Genomic DNA, 21,318 nt, shown 5'->3' on the forward strand with positions numbered 1-21,318 from the left:
TGTGATGGACGTTCTCTTTGATTTAGGGACGAGCATAAACTTTCATTGTCGTTCCGGCATATAGATTCAGGAAACGTGTGCAAATTATCGAGTGGTGAAACCGCACATGTAGTTTTCTTTTTAAGGACCTTATTAAGTGGTTTTGAGCCGAAAAAGTCCTCTTGCAGCTTTCACAACTGAAATGGAAAAAAAAAAGAAAAGAAAAGAAAGAGCGAGGCGAATTTAGGGCCTACTTAGGCCGAGAAACACAGTTTAAGCAGTCTATCCGTATAGGGCAATTAGGCCTACCCCCTGGGCAATTACCCCGGACCCTTTCCCTGACCCTGACCCTAATCCTAACCAAAACTCTAACCCTAAAACCCAACCCTAACACCCTAATCCTTACTCTAACCGTATCACTAACCAGTATTAGCGGGGGGGGGGGGGGGGGGGAGGGGGGTTACGGATGCCTTGGGAGGCTGCAGTGAGACGTCGTCGCAGCAGTGTATGGCAGGCCAAGAGTCTTCGCAAATCATCCACTTCCAGGTTGACCGCGGCACCTGTTGTTGTACAAGTATTCGCCTGAATATAATTGTGTTCATAATGATTATGTTCTGTTTCTAAGTTTAAGCTTCATGATACCGACTTGAAACTGACTTATGATGCAGATATGTCTCTGGTTGAAGCTTAGGTTCTATTCTTGGTGTGTTGTGTAGCCAAGGCTCCAGGCAAAGGTCTATAATACCTGTAGGCCCCTATGTGCTTCCAAGTTGTAGGTTGGGTTAATGATGTATAGAGACCTACATGTATACTCAAATTTCTAGATGGTTTCAGTTTATTAGCAAGTTTGCAAAATACTAAAATCTGTTTGGCTATTTTACTTTTCCAATGCATGCACACTGTGCTCTAGTCATGTATTCTAGCTATCTAAAGAAAACCAAAGCCAAAATAATGCATATTATGGACTGAGTGAAAGCAATTTCTAGAACATCTCAGTGAAGTTTGAGGAAAAATCAGACAATAGATTCAATACATTGTATTATGAATTTTAACAGTTTTGCTGCTGTCATAGCTGGATATGAAAACTATTACGAATTCATGACGTCACTTTGGACAACAATATAAGAATTATACAGTATGTATAAGGGGAAATCAACAAAATTTCATTTTTCATAGGGTAGAAAAGCAAGCAGCCAAGATGTATGTCTGATGATGGCATAATCTACTGTATGTTAAGGGCCATAATTTTCCTTGCTTTCTGAAAGAGGCAAGTTGAGTGCTCCTTCATTTGCTAGAAAAGTGGAAACATATTAAATTTTCTTCACATTTTTTTTTATTTTGTCATCCACAATGACATCATGAAATGTAGTCTCCTCATGCAGCCATGATGGCAATGAAACTTTAAATAAGAATTCAAAACTTCTAAATTGATTGTCCACTTTTCCTCAAACTCTCACTGATTTGTTCCACTAATACATTGCTGCTTTCACTAAAATCCACTCTTATATTGGAGCTTTGGTTTACTTTAAATATGAATTCAATATTTGTAACTTTTTATGTCATTGTCATGCATGTAGGCACACTGTGTCTACATCAAAGTTAGAGGTAAAAACATAACAAAACATAACAACAATTTGACTAAGAATGTTTTTGTAGCTTTTTGGTCACCCTCATGCAAACATAAGACTTTGATTCTCCATGATTATGTTCATCCACATAATGTTACATGTATTTATGTTATAAAGTGCACACTTAAATTTTTTTCATGTGGTCTTCAGAGTGGGAAATCTTGTTAATTTCATTATGCATTTGACTATGCAATGTACAATACAATGCACATCGATAACCAAAACCAATAGAGAATATAAGAAAAAGAAAAAAAAAAGAAACAATCTGTTCCACTGACCAACCAAAGGGAAGTTATTTCACAAAAACAACTTTTTTTTTTTACTATAACAGATCTCTTAATAAAGAGTTTCCAGGTACAAGTGTAGCAATACATGACAGGGCTTCTCACAAGGAGAATGAGCTCAGTTAAGTTCTGCAAAACACATTATACACTTTTCAAAGTATAGGTCACATTGTAGATAAACATACATACGGACATTATGGTATAGGCCCCATCATACAATACATGACACAAAATTTCAATAAACGACACCACATCAGAAACACAAACATAATTCTTGGATTTTCTTTGGTTTACTTCATTCCATTTAATACTCATGATACCGCTTAACAGATTAAAACAACATCGAAGTGCAGATTCATTGTGGAGGTAATTCCATCAGTTTCAGCTATCTTAACTTGCATTTGACTTACTTCTGTCTCATGAATATCTAAATATGTATGTGCACCAATTCAAAACATGTGCATGACACATGTACTGATAACCAACTACATGCGTATACACATGTCATGAAGAGTTAGGAGCTCCCCAGCAGTTCAAAGTGATCGTAAGTGAACTTTAAAGGTACTGTTTACCATTGGGAACAGTGATCTAAAAATTGTTCGAGATATCACATTTGATGCTTATTATGCGTAGGTCAGTTGTATCACAAAATAATCTACCGAGTAAAAATTTTGCAATAAAGCCTAAAATGCAAGGAGATACAATGTACAAGTATTACTTATTTTCTCAGTAAACCATAACTGTAGATAGTTTAGTCGAAAAATGATTTTATCATGACTGTTGTTCACATTTTGTATATTTAATACTTAACATTAATTATACTGATTCAAAATTGTACATAGGTTGTTTTGATCCCTAACTCACATTTTAGAACTATTTTTGAAGCACTAAAGCTGGGTTTATTTGTTTCATCTGAAAAATGGTAAATAATGCTTTTAAGCATTTAAAAAAAAAGAACAAGGGGGGGGGGGTTTAAAGAAATATCCCCTTCCAATGTCTTCACAGGGTAAAACAAAAAAAAACAAAACATAACTGTAAGCTCATACAAACATAAAATTCAGAGATGTACATTGTACCAACATCCATACTTTCTGATGGGGCAAATATGTTCAATATGCATGGGATTTATGGTAAAATTTTATTATGCTAAACTGGTTGAATGAGCATTATGATACAGCACAATATATGTACCTTGCATCATTGTTTGGTATAGTGCATTGTGATATTAGTCTGCCTCTTTTATTTGTATCAAAAGTGACGAAAGAAAGTCCTAACTTTTATTCGTTTGACTGTACGATCCCACTCTACATGTATTAGGTTCACTGGTGTAAGTGAATGGAATTCAATAAGCACTGTTTTGAAAAGCAGCACAACTCTTTCTAGATTTAAGTGCTTTGTACTGAAGCGTTCTTTTTTTTTTTAACAGTTAGCTGTGACCGAGTTGACAATGTTTTTTTTAAAAATCTATCCTGTCTTCTATGCTTATGTTTACTGCATGTGTGTGTGTGTGTGTGTGTGTGTGTGTGTGAGTACACGTATTAATGTGATGGTGTTTTGTTTATCTACTTGATTTCACACAGAATCATTTGTAATACTGTATATGTTGTTATTGTAAAGTATATATAGTATTTTCATGTGTACGCAACCTAATGAAAGCACAAGATGCTTTCGAGGCTGCCTCTCATTGTAAACACCACTATCATATGTTTTTGTGTTTTATTTTGCTGAATAAATGGCCTAATTTGGCCTCAATCAATACAAGGATACACAATTACAAATCTCCTTTCACGCTATAACAATCTCCACTAGGAGCATGTCCAGTCCATAATGGAAAAGAGCTCTAAAAGTACATCAAATGCTTGACTGTGCAGTTAGTACATTGTAAATGTCTCAAATGTTCTCACTGTCACACTTTGTTTTTTTTTTTCCTCTTTAAAACAAAGAAAAAGGCAAATCAAAAAACCAGTATTTTTGTAGATTGTAAGGTCCCTTCAACTCAACTCCACTTGCAGCACTGGTACTTACATTAGGCACTACAGGCACTCTAGATGCTTTTCCTCTCCCATAGGAAGGGACCCAAGGGTCACTTGCTTATTAAATAAGATGTGAATATGAATGTTTTCATAGTTGTTGTAAAAAGTAAAATCTTTAATTCAATATCCAAAGTGATCTCACATGGTGGAGCTTGTATCCTGTGCCACCCCAGCAAAACCCAAAATAACTGCAGAATGCAGAAATATGTGTACTGTAGTGCAACATATTGAAGCAAACTACTGTACTACATGTATATAGCCTAAAACTACATACTCAGCCAAGTGCCTGTAGGAACTTTGTGGGTGCATGTACAAACTTCATGAGGATTTCAGAATCGTAGTAGGGAAAGGGAAATGCAATCTTTCACATTCCAGCTCTCTTAAAGGATCTCATTAGAAACATAATACACACACAAAGATTTGGTTCCTACTGATGAAAATATACACTTCACATTGACATTTGACATTGTAAATCAAAATTAATACACTGATGTGTTCTCTTATCTAATTTCTACTTTACTCATGATACGGTTAGATACAGCATTACATGTATGCTGCAAGTACAATGTACATTATAGCACATTGTAACCCAAATCTCTAAATGATGAGGGAATTTAATTGCCTTGAGAAATTGATAAGTCTGCCATTGTAGGTACAGTTCAATCATTTAACAACAAACACGATTATAACGAAATTTGTTGTTACAACAAGGTAAATATTCAGGTCCCCAAATTATCATGTGCATTATTTTTATGTACTTTACTATTTGGCTGCCACAGAATTTCAATTTAGTGAAAGAAAACTGCTGGTGAGGAAGACTTCATTGTAATAGGAGTTGCCTGCATCGTAAAAAGTGTAAGAATGCATCCTGAGCTAATTTCTGGAGATTAGCGCTTGTTTTCGCATGACACATCACAGCATGTGCATTGTACAATGTATTCCAATATAGATTCTGGGCAACTGGGAATGAAAAATGATAGGTGGAACTAGTTAAAGCAGTACATCGGACAGTAATTTCTTTTATGTCACTGAAATTATGCTTGCAAACATATACCCTTGGATCAAAATCAGGAACATTCCACAAAGCAGTCAGGGAGATACTTCTGTGTAACATCCATCTCAACAGACAAAGATACAGAATCAGGGAGATAATAACTGTATTCGGTTTCTCCTATCGGGACACAAAGAAATACACTGTACATGTATTGCTTTCAAGAAGCCTCCTGTGTAATCAGGGAGACTTACAAGCTCTGCTGGATTTTACTTTGATACCAATTGTCCTATGCAATGCTGGGGGGGGGGGGGGACAACCACTTGACTTGAAGACATCTTGCACTAGGTGCACACAGGAATGTGTTATATGTGACTATCGAACCTTTGAAATTCTAATTCACAGTGCCTGTATTAAAAAAAAAAATCTTTCATTAATATTCATCTAAAATCTTATGGGAACACTTTAGACTTTTGTGTACAACATACACAAACTGCAATCGGATATCAGTGTACATGAAGCAGTGTACTGTATCATCAAAGCACTATAAACTGTATTTGCACCGGTAGAAGACATGATCAAGTGACAACCTTTGTCATAAATTTCTATTAAACTGTTGAGGACGAGTCCTGAGTATATTCGGGCAGGTGTCTATGGGAAATGCATGTTGTAGCAAAATCAGTCCCTCCTCAACGGGGTGAAGTCCTAGATGGAGACCAGCTCTGTGCAATTTACAGCTTTGTTCTTATAATATTTGTAATTGGTACACAAAGAACATCTACACTTTAGAAGCTTTACATAACTCTTATCAAGGCTTTGTTGACACCACTTTCCTTTCTTTGCAAGTTTATACACAGCCAACATTTTCATGAGTTCACCACGCCAATGATCTCATTTGATGACCTACGATTTAGTCTTTCATATGAGGCACATGCCATGCCAGGCTGCTGAAATCCATCCACCTTATTGTAGCTCCTATCGAGTCCTAAATGAGCGCAAATGTCATCGGTTGCACTGCTTTATTATGCTGTACGGCATAAATGTGACCCTGCACCTCAAAACAAACAAAAAGTCGCCAGACATGAATTTTTAGTTAAGACCGTATTCTGAAAGAGCAGACTTTAAGCTTTAAAATGATGTATATAACTCAAATCAAATGGACTCTCTTAACCTATCTAAATATTGGAAAGAAAGCACAAACTCAGGAAAAGTGTGAACTGAGAAAAGAGGCTCTGAAGTATAGTGTCTATTCAAGCGCTTAATCTTTACCAAACCGTGCTGGCTGTGCGATGAATGGGACAAAAAACAGGAAGTAAACCACCAGAGTAACAACAATGAAGGGATTATCAGATTAAACTGAAATTAAGCATGCCTCATTAACACACTCTGTCCATAATTAATGCTAACTTTCAAAGCAGTAGCATTATCCTTTCAAAAGTTATTAGAGTTGAAAGTGAAGAGTGTGGACAAGGTTTTTCAGAAATGAAAAAGGGATTCTAAAGACACACCTAATCACACTATTCTACCAAAAATGTTGAAGATAAACTGCTAAAAAAACACACTTTCCTGCCCGTTTTATGATACCAAATTTTAGCATAATGTAAAAGAAGACCTGCTCTTTCAGAAAATATGAAAAAGTCAAGTTCGGCTAGGTTGACCCATTTCACTTATTTTCAGTCCTCACGCAAAATCAGTGTGTGCGACTTTATGTTCATTTTGAGGTGCACTGTCACAAATATCAACTTCAGCATTTGGTACTTTGGCACCATCTCCCCTGTGAGTATACAATCAGCTACAATGTATACCGATTACATGCACATACAATGGGTCAGATGTACTGCATTGTCTGTACATACATGTACAGTGGACTCCCGTTATAACGAAGTCCTTGGGACTGGCAATTTTCTTACGTTAAATCGAAATTTCGTTATAACTGCATGAACAAACAATAAAAATACATAGAGTTGACAATGTTGCGGCCCTAAATTTTACTTCGTTGTAAGCGGAATTTCGTTATAACTGTGTTCGTTATAACGGGAGTGCACTTCTTCTACTTCGGTACTCGACAGGATCCATCACTCTGAATGTAGCGTCGAGCACTGTATTACATCATTTTCTTTAACAGTTTAATACTAATAGCATGGTTCATGACCCTAACTTGGCTCCTGTGTCATATTGACCATGACAGAAATATGTGTATTCCTCTATATGAAGAGCTTGTCCATGTATCACAGTACATGTGACCATGCAATATACAGTTTCATATTACTTTCCAGTCCCTTTACTTACTATACACAGCCCTGTCGCTGTACACAAATGTGTAGTGCTTCGCACAGCGTCTGGTCAGCTCAGGCTACCCTTTACAGCTTTACTACTAGCTACCTCAGGGCTGCCAACACTGGAAACTAGTTGAGAGTGAGATCAATAGAAATGCATGCAAATGAAATAAAGTTTTAGAGCGAGAAAGGACCAAAATGAGTGAGTCTCACGCTCAATGCGTGAGAGTTGGCAGCCCTGCTACCTACATTGGCCAGCTAATTGCACTTCGTTTCTGAACAGAACGTCATAGGACATCTCATTTCCACTCCCTGTAGTTGGGTCACAATGCAACTTTTGCATAATCTCTGACTAGGTCTACTACCAATTGAGTCCTCATTTACAAAAACGTTACAGTTCAGCCAGAGTCTACACAATCCAGAGTGCTGCCCATGCTCACAAACAGCGATGCAGCGACCAGCGTAGATCGAGCACAAAACGAAAGACTTCTAATCCTGTCTCGAGTGATGAAGGACTACGACTAGTACTACTAGTACTACTAGCAGGCGCTACTGACTGTACCGAGTACTCTAGATCATTATACTACGAGCCCCCTAACACGTTAGAGTGTTTGACGATTGTTGGACCACATTACAGATTATAATATATGTACACTGAGCTGTATTTATAAATTTGAGGTCCATCATGAGTTGACTCATGTTTGTCATGAAACCTGGCAGGCTCGAATGAAGAGGACATGAATCATGACAAACAGCGGTGACATAACCAGGCTCGCCGATACTTCAGTCTCATTTTCTAACCGCTTGCACAGCAACAATTCAAAGACGAATATCAAAGCCAGAATCAGTCCACTCCACAGGATTCGCATGATCCCAAGGCGGTAGAGATCGTCCACATACAGTCTGATGAACACGATGATGGAAAAGTAAGCGTTCAGGCCCGTTGCAGCGAAGAGGGGAAGGAACACGACCCACCACGAAGCCGTGATGATGGCTTCAACCTTCAGCGGCAGTAGGACGGAGAAGATCAGGAGACTCACGGCATGCACCCACATCTCGAACACGGTCATTCCAAGCCAGAGTCTGGCTTCGTTCAGGGTGAAGAGCATTGTCGTTGTATCCTGCTGTATCACCTCCAGTGTGCAGAGAAGATTCGTAAGGAAGAAACCAGTTTCCTCCAAGTAACTTACAGGCGATACTTTTCGGATTCGTCACGCACTCATTCCATCTGTGTAAATACTATTGTCACAAACAGTACAAACATGACGTGGTATGGCGATGACTTCCGTATCCTACGTGCAGGATCTTTGTTGTTGATGTAGGCCTAGTAAATATACTGTACGTGAACTACCATACCACGGACAGTAAGGTTCGTGCGTGTGATGTACGGGGCGCCATCTTATGGATGTCTAGTATTTTCGCTTAAAGCATTGATGTACAGTACCGGACGCGTACCGGACCACGGCCGTGATAAGGCAAAGGACGGTAACTCAAAATTTGGGCATTTTGAGTTATGAGCATATGGCTCCTAAATAAAATGTGCTCTTTTTAATGGTGAATGTCTCAATTCTCAAATGTTTACCATTTCAGAGATAAAAAGCGTATCTCACACACCTTTTTCACAACGTTGCCGTTTCCAGCTAGGCAAAACAACGTAAGCTGAGATACGTATAGAAATGACAAAGAAAGCATTTTCGCTGTTACGGCAAATGAACGTATCTTTACATACACTGTTTTTTCATGGTGGTTTCTCAAGAAAAAAGAAGGAAATTGCGACGCCAAAAGAACGTATGTCATCATACAGCGCTTTGCTGTATAAAATCAGGGCCATGCGCGCTACAGTCAGCACGGCAAAAGAACGTATGTCATCATACAGCGCTTTGCTGTATAAAATTAGGGCCATGCGCGCTACAGTCAGCACGGCAAAACAACGTATCAACATCGTGGCCATCACAACACACGCTACACTGCATAACTCTATGTGCAAGACTTACGGCTACGTGCTGCAGATCCATTTCAGCCGCGGCAGTGAGTGTAGTGACGCCGCTGATTGATGCCGGTCCGCTTGCGACAACAGCTGCAGCAGTGCTGCAGCAGAGTACTGGTTGACTGGCAGGCATGCTTTGCTGCAGTGTGAACCATGAAGTCATGCCAGTTGTCCTGTTTTGCAGTCATAGAATGGATATTCTCCTGACCAGTTAATGCTACCACAAAGAAAATCAGCGGTAACACCGGTAAGTTTTATTTTTGTTTTTGTCAGGTCTAAGTTTGAGTCAGCCCGACCAAACGCCGTGCGAAGTACGGCGATTGGGCTGTACAGAGTGGACGACAGTACGCTATGCTAGTAGGGTCCAGTACTTCCAATTATAGTTTAAACAAAAAACACAGCAAGCTACGAAAATAAAGAGCAAACATAGATCTATGAGTATGACAGCCTTTCCTGTCGGTGGGCTTGGCAAAACGTGGCTCATTGGTGTGGTTGTGGTTCTACTATTAAAGGACTATGTAAATGTAGGATACTTGTACTACTACTAGTGGTCTAGTAGATCAAGTAGTGACTCTCAAAAGAAATTCACCTATGCGCAAAGGAAGTGGACCCCAATATACTGTTATGATTATCGACATCATTCGACTTGAGGTCTTCTACCTCAAATTCAGTTTTCGTCTAAAAGTCTAAAAAAGTAACAGCTTTATAGTAAACAGTAGACTCGACTTCAAGCAAATGACAATAAAGCTTGATACTAATGAATTCCATTTAGTCTTTAGTGGCTACATGAACTGATGGCAGACGATATGTTCTAATAATGACATTAACATCATTACTTTGGCAAGAAAAGTAGGGATAAAATATAATGTTTGGTCTACATCTTTGGTTAAACATAAGTAGTCTTAGATCTTGTTTGTTATTTCTTGAAAGGATGAAGAATGTGATTGTGGTGTTTTCATACATACATACAGGAATTTACTCACTTAAAATTAGCCTAAAAATAAGGTAATATTTAATGGTACTCTTTACCTGCTAACTATAAAGGCCTGATTTATTTTCTTTTTAATTCTTTGTGCAATTTTAGTCAGCTGTACATATTCTTTAAAACATATATTTTTTTTCATTTCGATACGATATAATGCATATTTGCCATGGTAGATCCTAAACATGCTAATACGTTCCACCCCTCCCCCATAAAAATGTTGAGGGCAAAAGCTCATGGAATTCAAATATTTATTCTTAAGTTAGGTGGTTTTTTTTAAATACTATGTAAAGTTCAAATATTCAGACCCAATCGTCTACTTTAGGTGATATTAACATTCGTGTTGATATACATATTTGCTTGTCTCTCTTTTCAGTGTCCACACCAATCGCCAGCCTAGACCAGCACAGAAAAGAAAGCAGTGTATAAAGTACAATGAAAGGTACACGTTGAATAATCACCTATTAATTCATACAAAAAAAGTATTAGGAGAAGGGGGAAGAAATGAATCCCACCTTTGTCGTTATCACTAGCGACACAAGCCGGCATTTGGAAAAATAAAAAAAAATAAAAATAAAAGAAGGCAGAATCCATGATGATGACTCTCTGATAATTTGAGAATACCACATTTCACAGTTCATTCCTTAGCGATAAAAAATAATAATATTAAATGAAAACTGATGAGATAGTAACCATATTCTCTCTCAAAACAAACACACAGCCTTGTGCATCCTCAAGGGGTATTTGTATGATGTTGAATAATAGATATTGTGAGTGTATTTCATTATTTGAAGAGTTTGTTTGCAAAATACGATAAGTCCATATTTGCCAAATGGAGATATTTGCAATTAAGGGTCAAGAAAATAAAGAAAATACTAAGAAATTGTTTGCTTCTTTTGACCATAACTTCAAAAATGTTCCATTTTATGGACTGACCAGTATATAATTTAAAAGATATTATTTTGTACTTTATGAGAGAGACTGTACTTCAAAATCTTCAAAAACGGACTTATCGCTTTTGCGAACAAACTCTTCATAAATACTCATTCTCATATTCTTTGCTTTTTTTAGGAGGGGGGGGGGGTCTGTGAGAGGATTTGTTACAAACAACCATGTCTAATGAAGAATTTAATCACATAACTAAAGCAGAATTGAAATTCACTAGCTTTCTTTTATGCTAATTATTCTCTTGCGTTTCTTTTTCATTTTCCTGCAGTGGTCTACCGAGCAGTTCGAAAGCAGAGAAAAGAGCAACTATACAAATTTCAGAACAGCTCTGCACGCCCGTTAGAATCTCATGAAAGATGGAGTGGATTGTGCACTAGATCAGTCAACTCTAAAAGAAAAATAATAACAGTCGGATTGTTTATATAGGATGAAGTAAATTTTTCACAGTTAAATTAAGAACTTGCAAAACTCAACTGTGAAATGTTAATGACTATTCTTACGTTATTAAGGCACAAGAAAGATTTCTTTTTTTATATTGATATGAAACTAAAGATTCTATTTCAAAAAAAAAATGATGAGGGCTTATTGCCCTTTGAAATGATGATTATCAACTTTAGGTAAAACTATCACTTGTTCATATCAAATATTGTTGTAAATGCTTGCCCTCAAAATCAATATCATGTCGATTGAAACATGTCAACATATTTTCAGAAAACCAGGTGTAGCGGCAGTATTGATTTATTCAAGAAATATTTGATTGGAACAATTTAGACTGTTACACCCCCTTTAAGGTGCAGATCGTTACCTTGGATACACCGTCAAGTGCGCATTCCTTCGGTTGCTTGCGCACTGATTTTGCTTTACGTACTAGTATGCTGCATGCGTACTGACATGATAGCTAGCCACGCAAAAGACATGGGCCAAGATGTAAGACACGATCAAAACAGAATGAGTTTGGATCTGTGATTGATTTACTTTAGGAACCTAAACAGTTTGGTAAGAGAAATTATGATGAAAACAGATGAATATTTGATTGCTGTAGCTTTGTTTAATCATTTATGTAGTGATATGTGTTATGTCGTCAGCTTGTAATCGAGTTCAGAATTTAGGTTGACATAACGATTCGATACGGTGTTCGTATAGAAAGTGATTACACGTAGAACAGTACGGTACGCTGTAGGTAGTGATTATCGTACATGATTCCTGCTTAGCAGGCAGGGAAGAGAAATGTTGGAAGTGTGAGTGCATGATTGAAGCTTACAATATTGTGTATGTTTATTTAGGAATAATATAAGACTTCATATTCAGAAGAATATTGTGTCATGGTCATATAGGAATGAGAATCAGATAAAGGGATTCAATTTTGTCACTTTCACAGAGCTGTATACTGTTAGATTTACACACGTATATGTACGTATACCATACGGTCAATACAATCCCATACGTAACTGCAGTTACACGGCTAACTTATTCAATGTTTGTGAAGGGTTAGTTTCTTTTTTGGTGTATCATATGGGTGTTGAGGTGTCAAAAGGAAAGACATTCAAGGGTTTAAAGGGAAAGATGATCTTGGATTTATTTTATTGTAAGAAAGGCAGGCTGCATTTTTGGATAGTGTTATAGGGATGCAATTGCATCATTTGAACTGAATTATGTGAGTGATAGAGATAAAGGTCATTTGATAATGTACACTTTGTTTGAATGATCAAAGTAAACAAAGTATGATAGAGTCAGGTCATTTAGAACAATATTATTATCTCATGGTGCAGTGTATTGGACACTGAGAAATGCAGTACATGTACCATACATCAAATATCGAGTCAGAATATGTCTTTACAAGACATTGATGTGTTAATGTTAAGGACTGAACACCGAACACTTGCATATTTAGTGCACTGCATATGATTGCATGCATTTGGGTTAACAGTGTAAGGTTGTTACTGTTGTTTATGTTAGTTGCACAAATCGAAAGGTGTTTCGATTATTACAAGTATTAAGTATGTTTGGAAGACACAGAAATAATGACACTTGACAAGCTGCTCAAGGTAGTGATAACTAAGCATTTATTATTTCTTTTCTCTTTTATAGCGAACCACAAGTTCGGGTTCGACAGCAGTATGCAAGCACACAAGTACACAAGTTGGTGTGTTCCACAAGTTTTGGTTCAACACAAGTTCGTGTTTGTCACAAGTACACGAGTCCAGCTGGTATTGATGTCTTCAATAAATGAACGAACCTGTGCGTTCCAACTGTGACTGACTGAAGTAAACTCTCACCTTTATGTAGTACGTGTCTACATACAGTTCGCAAACTGGATCCAAAATGGAAGGTCCACTGCATGATAGTCCCAGCCCATCTAGTGACGTTGCTGATGAACAACCGGTCGTCAGTGATCCTCCCCAGGATAGAGCTACCTCAGGATTGGTGGGAAACGCCCAGATTGGTGGTATTCTACCGGAGCAAGCTATCCCGAGCGTACCAAGACGTAACCCTGACGATTCGGATGACGACAGGTCAACCACGCTATCATCAGCATCACGACGAAGCAACAGGTCCACATCATCTAGAGATAGCGGAAGGACCGCAGCGGCTTCCCGACTGCGTGAGGCCAGAATCAAGTTGGAGCTAGCGAAAGCAAGAAAGGAACAACTGAAAAGGAAACAAGAACTAACAAGAGAACAGTTGAGATTGAATGAAAAACTTGCAAATCTTGAGCTAGAACATGAAATTGAAAATGCAGAAATTGAAACACGTGTACTAGCATGTGAAGTTCATGATGTTGTTGGTAAGCCACAGTACGAAGTTAATGAAAAGAAGGATGAAGTGAAGTCCTCAGTGTTAAATCCTGATGCTCGAGTGTGGTCAGAAGCAAAGGGTAATGGTGTCACATCTGACCCGGTAGAACGTAATTGTACCACGCCAAGTAGTCCAGTTGAATACGGTGAAGTTCGTATGTCATCTCATGATTTGTCTCATGCACCTAACGTTGCTGTAGATGATTGTGTGAGAAGCAGTGATGTGTATAATTCTAACATGAATCCAATATTTCATGCCATTAATGTTGCTTTTAGCTTGCCAAAGCCAGATTTGGTTACCTTTGATGGCAATCCGACTGTGTATCGTAGCTTCATTAACAGCTTTGAGGTTAATGTGGAACAGAAGGTGCTGGATGACAGGACCAGACTCACTTATCTCATCCAGTACTGCTCGGGTAAGGCCCGCAACAGCATCGAGAACTGTGTTCTCATGGAACCACGTGAGGGTTATGCTGAAGCGAAGAGGATTTTGAGAGAGCAGTTTGGACAACCGCACGTGGTAGCGAATGCTCACTTGGATAAGATCCAGAAACGTTCACAAGTCAAGCAGAACGACCATGCAGGACTGTGGGATCTTGCGCGAGATATGAAGCGTTGTGGGATGGTTCTAGCCCAGATGGGATATCTCGCTGATGCAAACGGCTCTGAGACACTACTCAAGATTCAACGTCTATTGCCCGTTCACCTTCAAGCAGAATGGGCGAGGAGAGCCCATGCCATGATGGTGAGATGTGTTGTGCCCAACTTCGACTTGATGACAACGTTTGTAGAAGAATCCGCCCAGTTGGCCAGCAACATCTTTGGACGAAACATCGGGAAAGCGATTCCAAAGAATGACAAGTCGAAGAAAGAAACACGACCCAGAGGGACAGCGTTTGCAACTCAGAGGGTCGATGAAAACACACCACGTCCCGTCCAAGGCAGTCGAGATCGTCCTGAAAGGAAATGTCCTTGCTGTCAAGGAAAGCACAATCTCACGTCCTGTGAATCCTTCAAGAAGAAAGGGGTAGACGACAGACGAGACGTAGTTAGGAAAGCAAGACTGTGCTTCAATTGCCTACGACCATTTCACTTGGCTGTAGGCTGTCTTTCCAAAGCTCGCTGTGAAGTAACCGACTGTGGTAAGAAGCATCATGCTCTCCTGCACACAACATACAATCCTAGTCGGAACTCTCCTCGGCAAGAGAACCGAGAGGACAGTACAAGGCAAGAAAACCAACAAGGGGTAAAGCAAGATAACCCAAGCTCTTCAAGTGGTAGTCAAGGAGACGAAAGGTTGGGTCGGTCATTCACCGCTCATTCCTCAAGAGGCAAGATCTGTCTGAGAGTCGTACCCGTAAAGGTTGGAGGAAATGGGAGACAAACTACAACCTGGGCCTTGTTAGATGAAGGCAGCGACGTTTCGCTGTGCACGAAGGGTCTTGTCGACAAGCTAGGTCTCACTGGGACGGAAAGAAGCTTCAAGCTGTCTACGGTGGACCAGGCAGGAGCAAGCAAACGCGGCCTTGAAGTTTCCATGTCAGTCCAAGGAGTTATGGGCCAGGAAACCTTGACACTGGACAATGTTTGGACTGTAGACAGTCTTCCAGTCGCCGACGAATGTTTCCCCCACTCAGCAGATGTAAAGGAATGGTCACACCTAAATGACATCGCCCTTCCTTCCATGGACCAAGGAGAAGTGGAGCTACTAGTGGGAGCAGATACACCAGAAGCGTTCTGGAATTTGGAACAGAGAGTCGGCAATCCGAAAGAACCCTATGCAGTTCGAACTCCACTAGGATGGACGCTTATGGGTCCCGTGTCCGGGAAGCGACAATCCACGACAAGTTTCCATGCGAATTTTACTCGCCTTCAAGACGACTCCCTCGAACAACAGTTGAAGCAGTTCTGGAGGGTGGACTTTGGCGGATATCTCAATCAGGACAATGTTGGAGATTCGGTTGAAGATCTTCGAGCACTGAAGGTGATGAAGGAATCTGCAGTGATGGTCGATGGTCACTATCAAGTCGCTCTACCGTGGCGCAGTTATCCACCTGTCCTGCCAAACAATCGTCGTTTGGCCGAAGCGCGACTTGGGTATTTGAAGAAGAGGTTGGAAAGGAACGAAGCCCTACGTGACAAGTACGTAGAGACAGTCAGCGACTACATAGCCAAAGGGTATGCAAAGGAAGTCGAGTGCATACCGTCGGATGTATCAGCTGAGAGCGCCACCCAAGAAGAAGCTTCAAATGAGCCAGTTTGGTATCTCCCACACCACGCTGTAGTTCATCCTCGTAAGAAAGACAAAGTCCGCGTTGTGTTCGATTGTGCGGCGAGATATGGAGGAACTTCACTCAATGAACAATTGCTCCAAGGGCCGGACCTTACCAACAATCTAGTCGGCGTGCTTACGAGGTTTCGTCAGGAACAAGTTGCCATAGTCGCCGATATTCAGTCTATGTTCCACCAAGTGAAGGTTCCGCCCAGGGACAGAAACGCCATGAGATTCCTTTGGTGGAAGGACGGTGACTTGGCTCAGGAACCAGCCGAATACTGCATGACTGTACACCTATTCGGCGCCACATCTTCACCTAGTTGTGCCAGTTTTGCTCTACGGAAGACTGCTGAGGATAATCGAGGACACTTCAATGAAGAAGTGATCAACACAGTGAAAAGGAACTTCTATGTGGACGATTGTCTTAAGTCTGTTAAGAATCGAGCTGAAGCAGTGACTCAAGTAGAAGACATTCGTGACCTGCTCAGTCGTGGTGGATTTCGGCTCACGAAATGGTTGAGCAATGACCGCGACGTCTTAGGTTCTATACGTGAGGAAGAGAGGGCAGCATCGGTGTCGAGCCTAGATATCGACGAGCTTCCTGCAGAACGCACTCTAGGAATCCTTTGGGACGTTGAAACAGACTGTTTCGGCTTCAAGGTGCATCTCCGTGAGAAGCCTGCAACGCGACGGGGAATTCTGTCGATAGCCAGTTCCCTCTATGACCCCCTTGGGTTCGTTGCTCCCTTCGTGCTGCCAGCCAAGATTCTCCTTCAAAGGTTGTGTAGAGTAGGATTAGGCTGGGACGAGCCTGTTGGAGCCGAGGATGAGAGAGAATGGCGAAGATGGATGGAAGACATTTCCATGTTGACTGACTTGAAGATAGAGAGATGTTTCAAACCGAATGGTTTCGAAGTCGTGTCAGCTGAAGTGCATCACTTCTGTGATGCCTCCGAAGTTGGATATGCGTCCGTTGCATACCTACGCCTGACTGACAGAACAGGACGGATACATTGTGCCTTTGTTATGGGGAAGTCCCGACTTGCTCCAGTGAAAGTGGTATCCATCCCCAGATTGGAGTTAATGGCAGCAGTGTTGGCCGTGTCCATGGATCATTTCATCAAGTCAGAACTTGACATTCAAGTCAAAGACAGCGTCTTTTGGACTGACTCAACGTCTGTCCTTCAGTATATCCGCAGTGAAAGCAAGAGATTCAAGACGTTTGTAGCCAATCGTGTGGCAAGGATCCATGATGCCTCAGAGGTGTCTCAGTGGAGATACGTAGACTCAGGGTCTAACCCAAGTGACGATGGATCGCGTGGCCTGAAGGCACAGGAACTACTCCAGAACCAGCGTTGGCTCAAAGGACCAGATTTTCTGTGGAGAGACGATGACTGGCCCATTCAGCCAGAAGTCTTGGAGTTAAGAGGAGACACTGAAGTGAAGAAAGCAGTACCAGTATATGCGACAGCAATCAGAGCTCAAGTCAGCGACCTCTTGCATAGGTACTCTTCGTGGAATCAGTTGAGGAAATCCACAGCGTGGCTTCTTCGTTTCAAGAAGCTTCTCCAAGTCAAGGCTAAGGGGGAATCCACGGATGATCTGAAGAAGCCCACTCTATCTGCCGACGAATTGAAACAAGCAGAGAAAGCAATCGTGACTCTGGTTCAACGCGATGAATTCAGCGCTATCCTCGAAGGAAAGCAGATGAGCGGTACAGTCATGTCCAAGCTGAACCCAATTCTGGTGGATGGCATCATTCGAGTTGGCGGAAGACTAGAGAACGCACCACTGGATGATGAGACGAAACATCCTATCATTTTGCCCTCTGATCACCATGTGACGAAGCTCTTGATCGTTCATCACCATCACCTAGTAGGTCATTCGGGGGCCGGGATGACCTGGACAGCCCTCAGAGAGAAGTATTGGGTGTTGAAAGGAGGGGCAACCGTGCGAAAGGTGATAGGCAAGTGTTTCTCGTGCAAGCGAAGAAATGCCAAGAAGATGGAACAATTCATGGCAGATCTTCCGAGTAGTAGGGTAACCCCAGACAAACCACCTTTCTCTTATGTGGGAATTGATTACTTTGGACCAATCATGGTGAAGCAAGGTCGTAGCCGGGTCAAACGTTACGGGTGCTTGTTTACCTGTCTGAACTGCAGAGCGGTCCACCTAGAAGTAGCAAACACTTTGGATACAGACTCCTTCATAAACGCACTGAGAAGGTTCATCAGCAGGCGAGGTAAGCCATCCAAAATCATCAGTGACAATGGGAGCAACTTTAGAGGTGCGGAACGAGAACTTCGTGAGAACCTGGAAAGTTTGAGCCAAACGCGTGTGACTAACTTCCTCGCTGAGCAAGGCATTGACTGGAACTTCAATACTCCCACAGCTAGTCATATGGGCGGAGCCTGGGAACGGATGGTGAGGTCTGTTCGCAAGATACTTACCTGCTTACTTGGACAGCAAATTGTCAATGATGAAGTTCTGTCCACGCTCATGACTGAAGTGGAGTCAATCTTGAATGCTCGGCCACTCAGTTGAATCTTGACCCAAACGATGACGAACCGTTGACGCCAAACCACTTGTTGATCATGCGAAAAGGCTCTAGTCTCCCTCCAGGTGTCTTTGATCAGAAGGACGCATATGGCAGACGCAGATGGAGACAAGTGCAATATCTCGCTTCTGTCTTTTGGAAGAGGTGGCAGAGGGAATATTTACTTCTGCTGCAAGAAAGGCAGAAGTGGAATGCCCCAAGACGGAACCTAGCTGTCAATGATTTGGTCTTGGTAGCGGATGAAACCAAACCTCGCGGACAGTGGCCTTTGGGTAAAGTGGTTGAAGTGTACCCGGGAAAGGATGGACATGTTCGACAGGCTCAAGTGAGGGTTGGAACAAGATTCTTCAAGAGGCCAATAGCAAAGCTCTGTCTGCTCGAAGCCGCTGAAACGTAGTGATATAAGTGGATGACTTAATTGCAGTCATCAGACTTGATACTCTAGCTTAAGAGTTGAATCGAATGTTTGATGTTTGTTTATTCAAAGGTTAAGCAATGGCCTTTGAGATGTAAGCGCGAGTAAGCCAATTTGACAGTTATTTTAAACTGTAGTTATTTGCATTAAGTACATGCATTTGCTGTTGAACGGTTTGTATGTGTATAGAAAGAATTTCTGCCGCCTAAAGATTGAGGTTAAATGACCATCCTGTAGGTTGCTCATTGGGGGCCGGTATGTAGCGGCAGTATTGATTTATTCAAGAAATATTTGATTGGAACAATTTAGACTGTTACACCCCCTTTAAGGTGCAGATCGTTACCTTGGATACACCGTCAAGTGCGCATTCCTTCGGTTGCTTGCGCACTGATTTTGCTTTACGTACTAGTATGCTGCATGCGTACTGACATGATAGCTAGCCACGCAAAAGACATGGGCCAAGATGTAAGACACGATCAAAACAGAATGAGTTTGGATCTGTGATTGATTTACTTTAGGAACCTAAACAGTTTGGTAAGAGAAATTATGATGAAAACAGATGAATATTTGATTGCTGTAGCTTTGTTTAATCATTTATGTAGTGATATGTGTTATGTCGTCAGCTTGTAATCGAGTTCAGAATTTAGGTTGACATAACGATTCGATACGGTGTTCGTATAGAAAGTGATTACACGTAGAACAGTACGGTACGCTGTAGGTAGTGATTATCGTACATGATTCCTGCTTAGCAGGCAGGGAAGAGAAATGTTGGAAGTGTGAGTGCATGATTGAAGCTTACAATATTGTGTATGTTTATTTAGGAATAATATAAGACTTCATATTCAGAAGAATATTGTGTCATGGTCATATAGGAATGAGAATCAGATAAAGGGATTCAATTTTGTCACTTTCACAGAGCTGTATACTGTTAGATTTACACACGTATATGTACGTATACCATACGGTCAATACAATCCCATACGTAACTGCAGTTACACGGCTAACTTATTCAATGTTTGTGAAGGGTTAGTTTCTTTTTTGGTGTATCATATGGGTGTTGAGGTGTCAAAAGGAAAGACATTCAAGGGTTTAAAGGGAAAGATGATCTTGGATTTATTTTATTGTAAGAAAGGCAGGCTGCATTTTTGGATAGTGTTGTAGGGATGCAATTGCATCATTTGAACTGAATTATGTGAGTGATAGAGATAAAGGTCATTTGATAATGTACACTTTGTTTGAATGATCAAAGTAAACAAAGTATGATAGAGTCAGGTCATTTAGAACAATATTATTATCTCATGGTGCAGTGTATTGGACACTGAGAAATGCAGTACATGTACCATACATCAAATATCGAGTCAGAATATGTCTTTACAAGACATTGATGTGTTAATGTTTAGGACTGAACACCGAACACTTGCATATTTAGTGCACTGCATATGATTGCATGCATTTGGGTTAACAGTGTAAGGTTGTTACTGTTGTTTATGTTAGTTGCACAAATCGAAAGGTGTTTCGATTATTACAAGTATTAAGTATGTTTGGAAGACACAGAAATAATGACACTTGACAAGCTGCTCAAGGTAGTGATAACTAAGCATTTATTATTTCTTTTCTCTTTTATAACGAACCACAAGTTCGGGTTCGACAGCAGTATGCAAGCACACAAGTACACAAGTTGGTGTGTTCCACAAGTTTTGGTTCAACACAAGTTCGTGTTTGTCACAAGTACACGAGTCCAGCTGGTATTGATGTCTTCAATAAATGAACGAACCTGTGCGTTCCAACTGTGACTGACTGAAGTAAACTCTCACCTTTATGTAGTACGTGTCTACACCAGGGAAATAGGCACCTTATTTCCTGCATAATTTTGATTTATTTTGAGCCTAATCTCTCCGGGAGTTCTCCGACAACGCAGATGTATTGCAGCACAGCAAATCGCTGTTGTGATAAGACTTTTATTGAAATGTGTTTAAAGTGAATACTGTTGCAAATTCTCCCTTCTTTTCAGCTGCCTGATAATTTTTCTTTACCCAAGTATTTATTTCTTACTACACTTGATCTTCAACAACAGTAAGGATTAAAAATACATTGTGTGTTATTCATAATTTTGAATTTGTAGATGTTCTGATCTTCCAAGGTAAAAATTTATGCGAAGGTCTGATATG

General features: G+C 40.4%; 2 protein-coding genes across 2 annotated transcripts; one reads left to right on the forward strand and one right to left on the reverse strand.

The window, feature by feature from the left end:
* Positions 1-7,855: 7,855 nt before the first annotated feature.
* Positions 7,856-8,300, reverse strand: LOC139713747 (transmembrane protein 203-like). Its single transcript, XM_071625454.1, has one exon. The coding sequence runs from the start codon at positions 8,298-8,300 to the stop codon at positions 7,896-7,898; it is 405 nt and encodes a 134-aa protein (XP_071481555.1). The 3' UTR covers positions 7,856-7,895.
* A 5,130-nt stretch (positions 8,301-13,430) lies between these two features.
* LOC139713546 (uncharacterized) lies at positions 13,431-18,722 on the forward strand. The gene has a single exon (XM_071625272.1). It carries the CDS (start codon positions 13,431-13,433, stop codon positions 18,720-18,722), a length of 5,292 nt encoding a protein of 1,763 aa, XP_071481373.1.
* The last annotated feature ends 2,596 nt before the right edge of the window (positions 18,723-21,318 follow it).

The sequence above is a fragment of the Diadema antillarum genome, unplaced genomic scaffold, assembly GCF_040938485.1.
Source record: "Diadema antillarum isolate AM-2024a unplaced genomic scaffold, OU_Dant_1.0 scf00000044, whole genome shotgun sequence".
In the NCBI taxonomy this organism is placed as follows: domain Eukaryota; kingdom Metazoa; phylum Echinodermata; class Echinoidea; order Diadematoida; family Diadematidae; genus Diadema; species Diadema antillarum.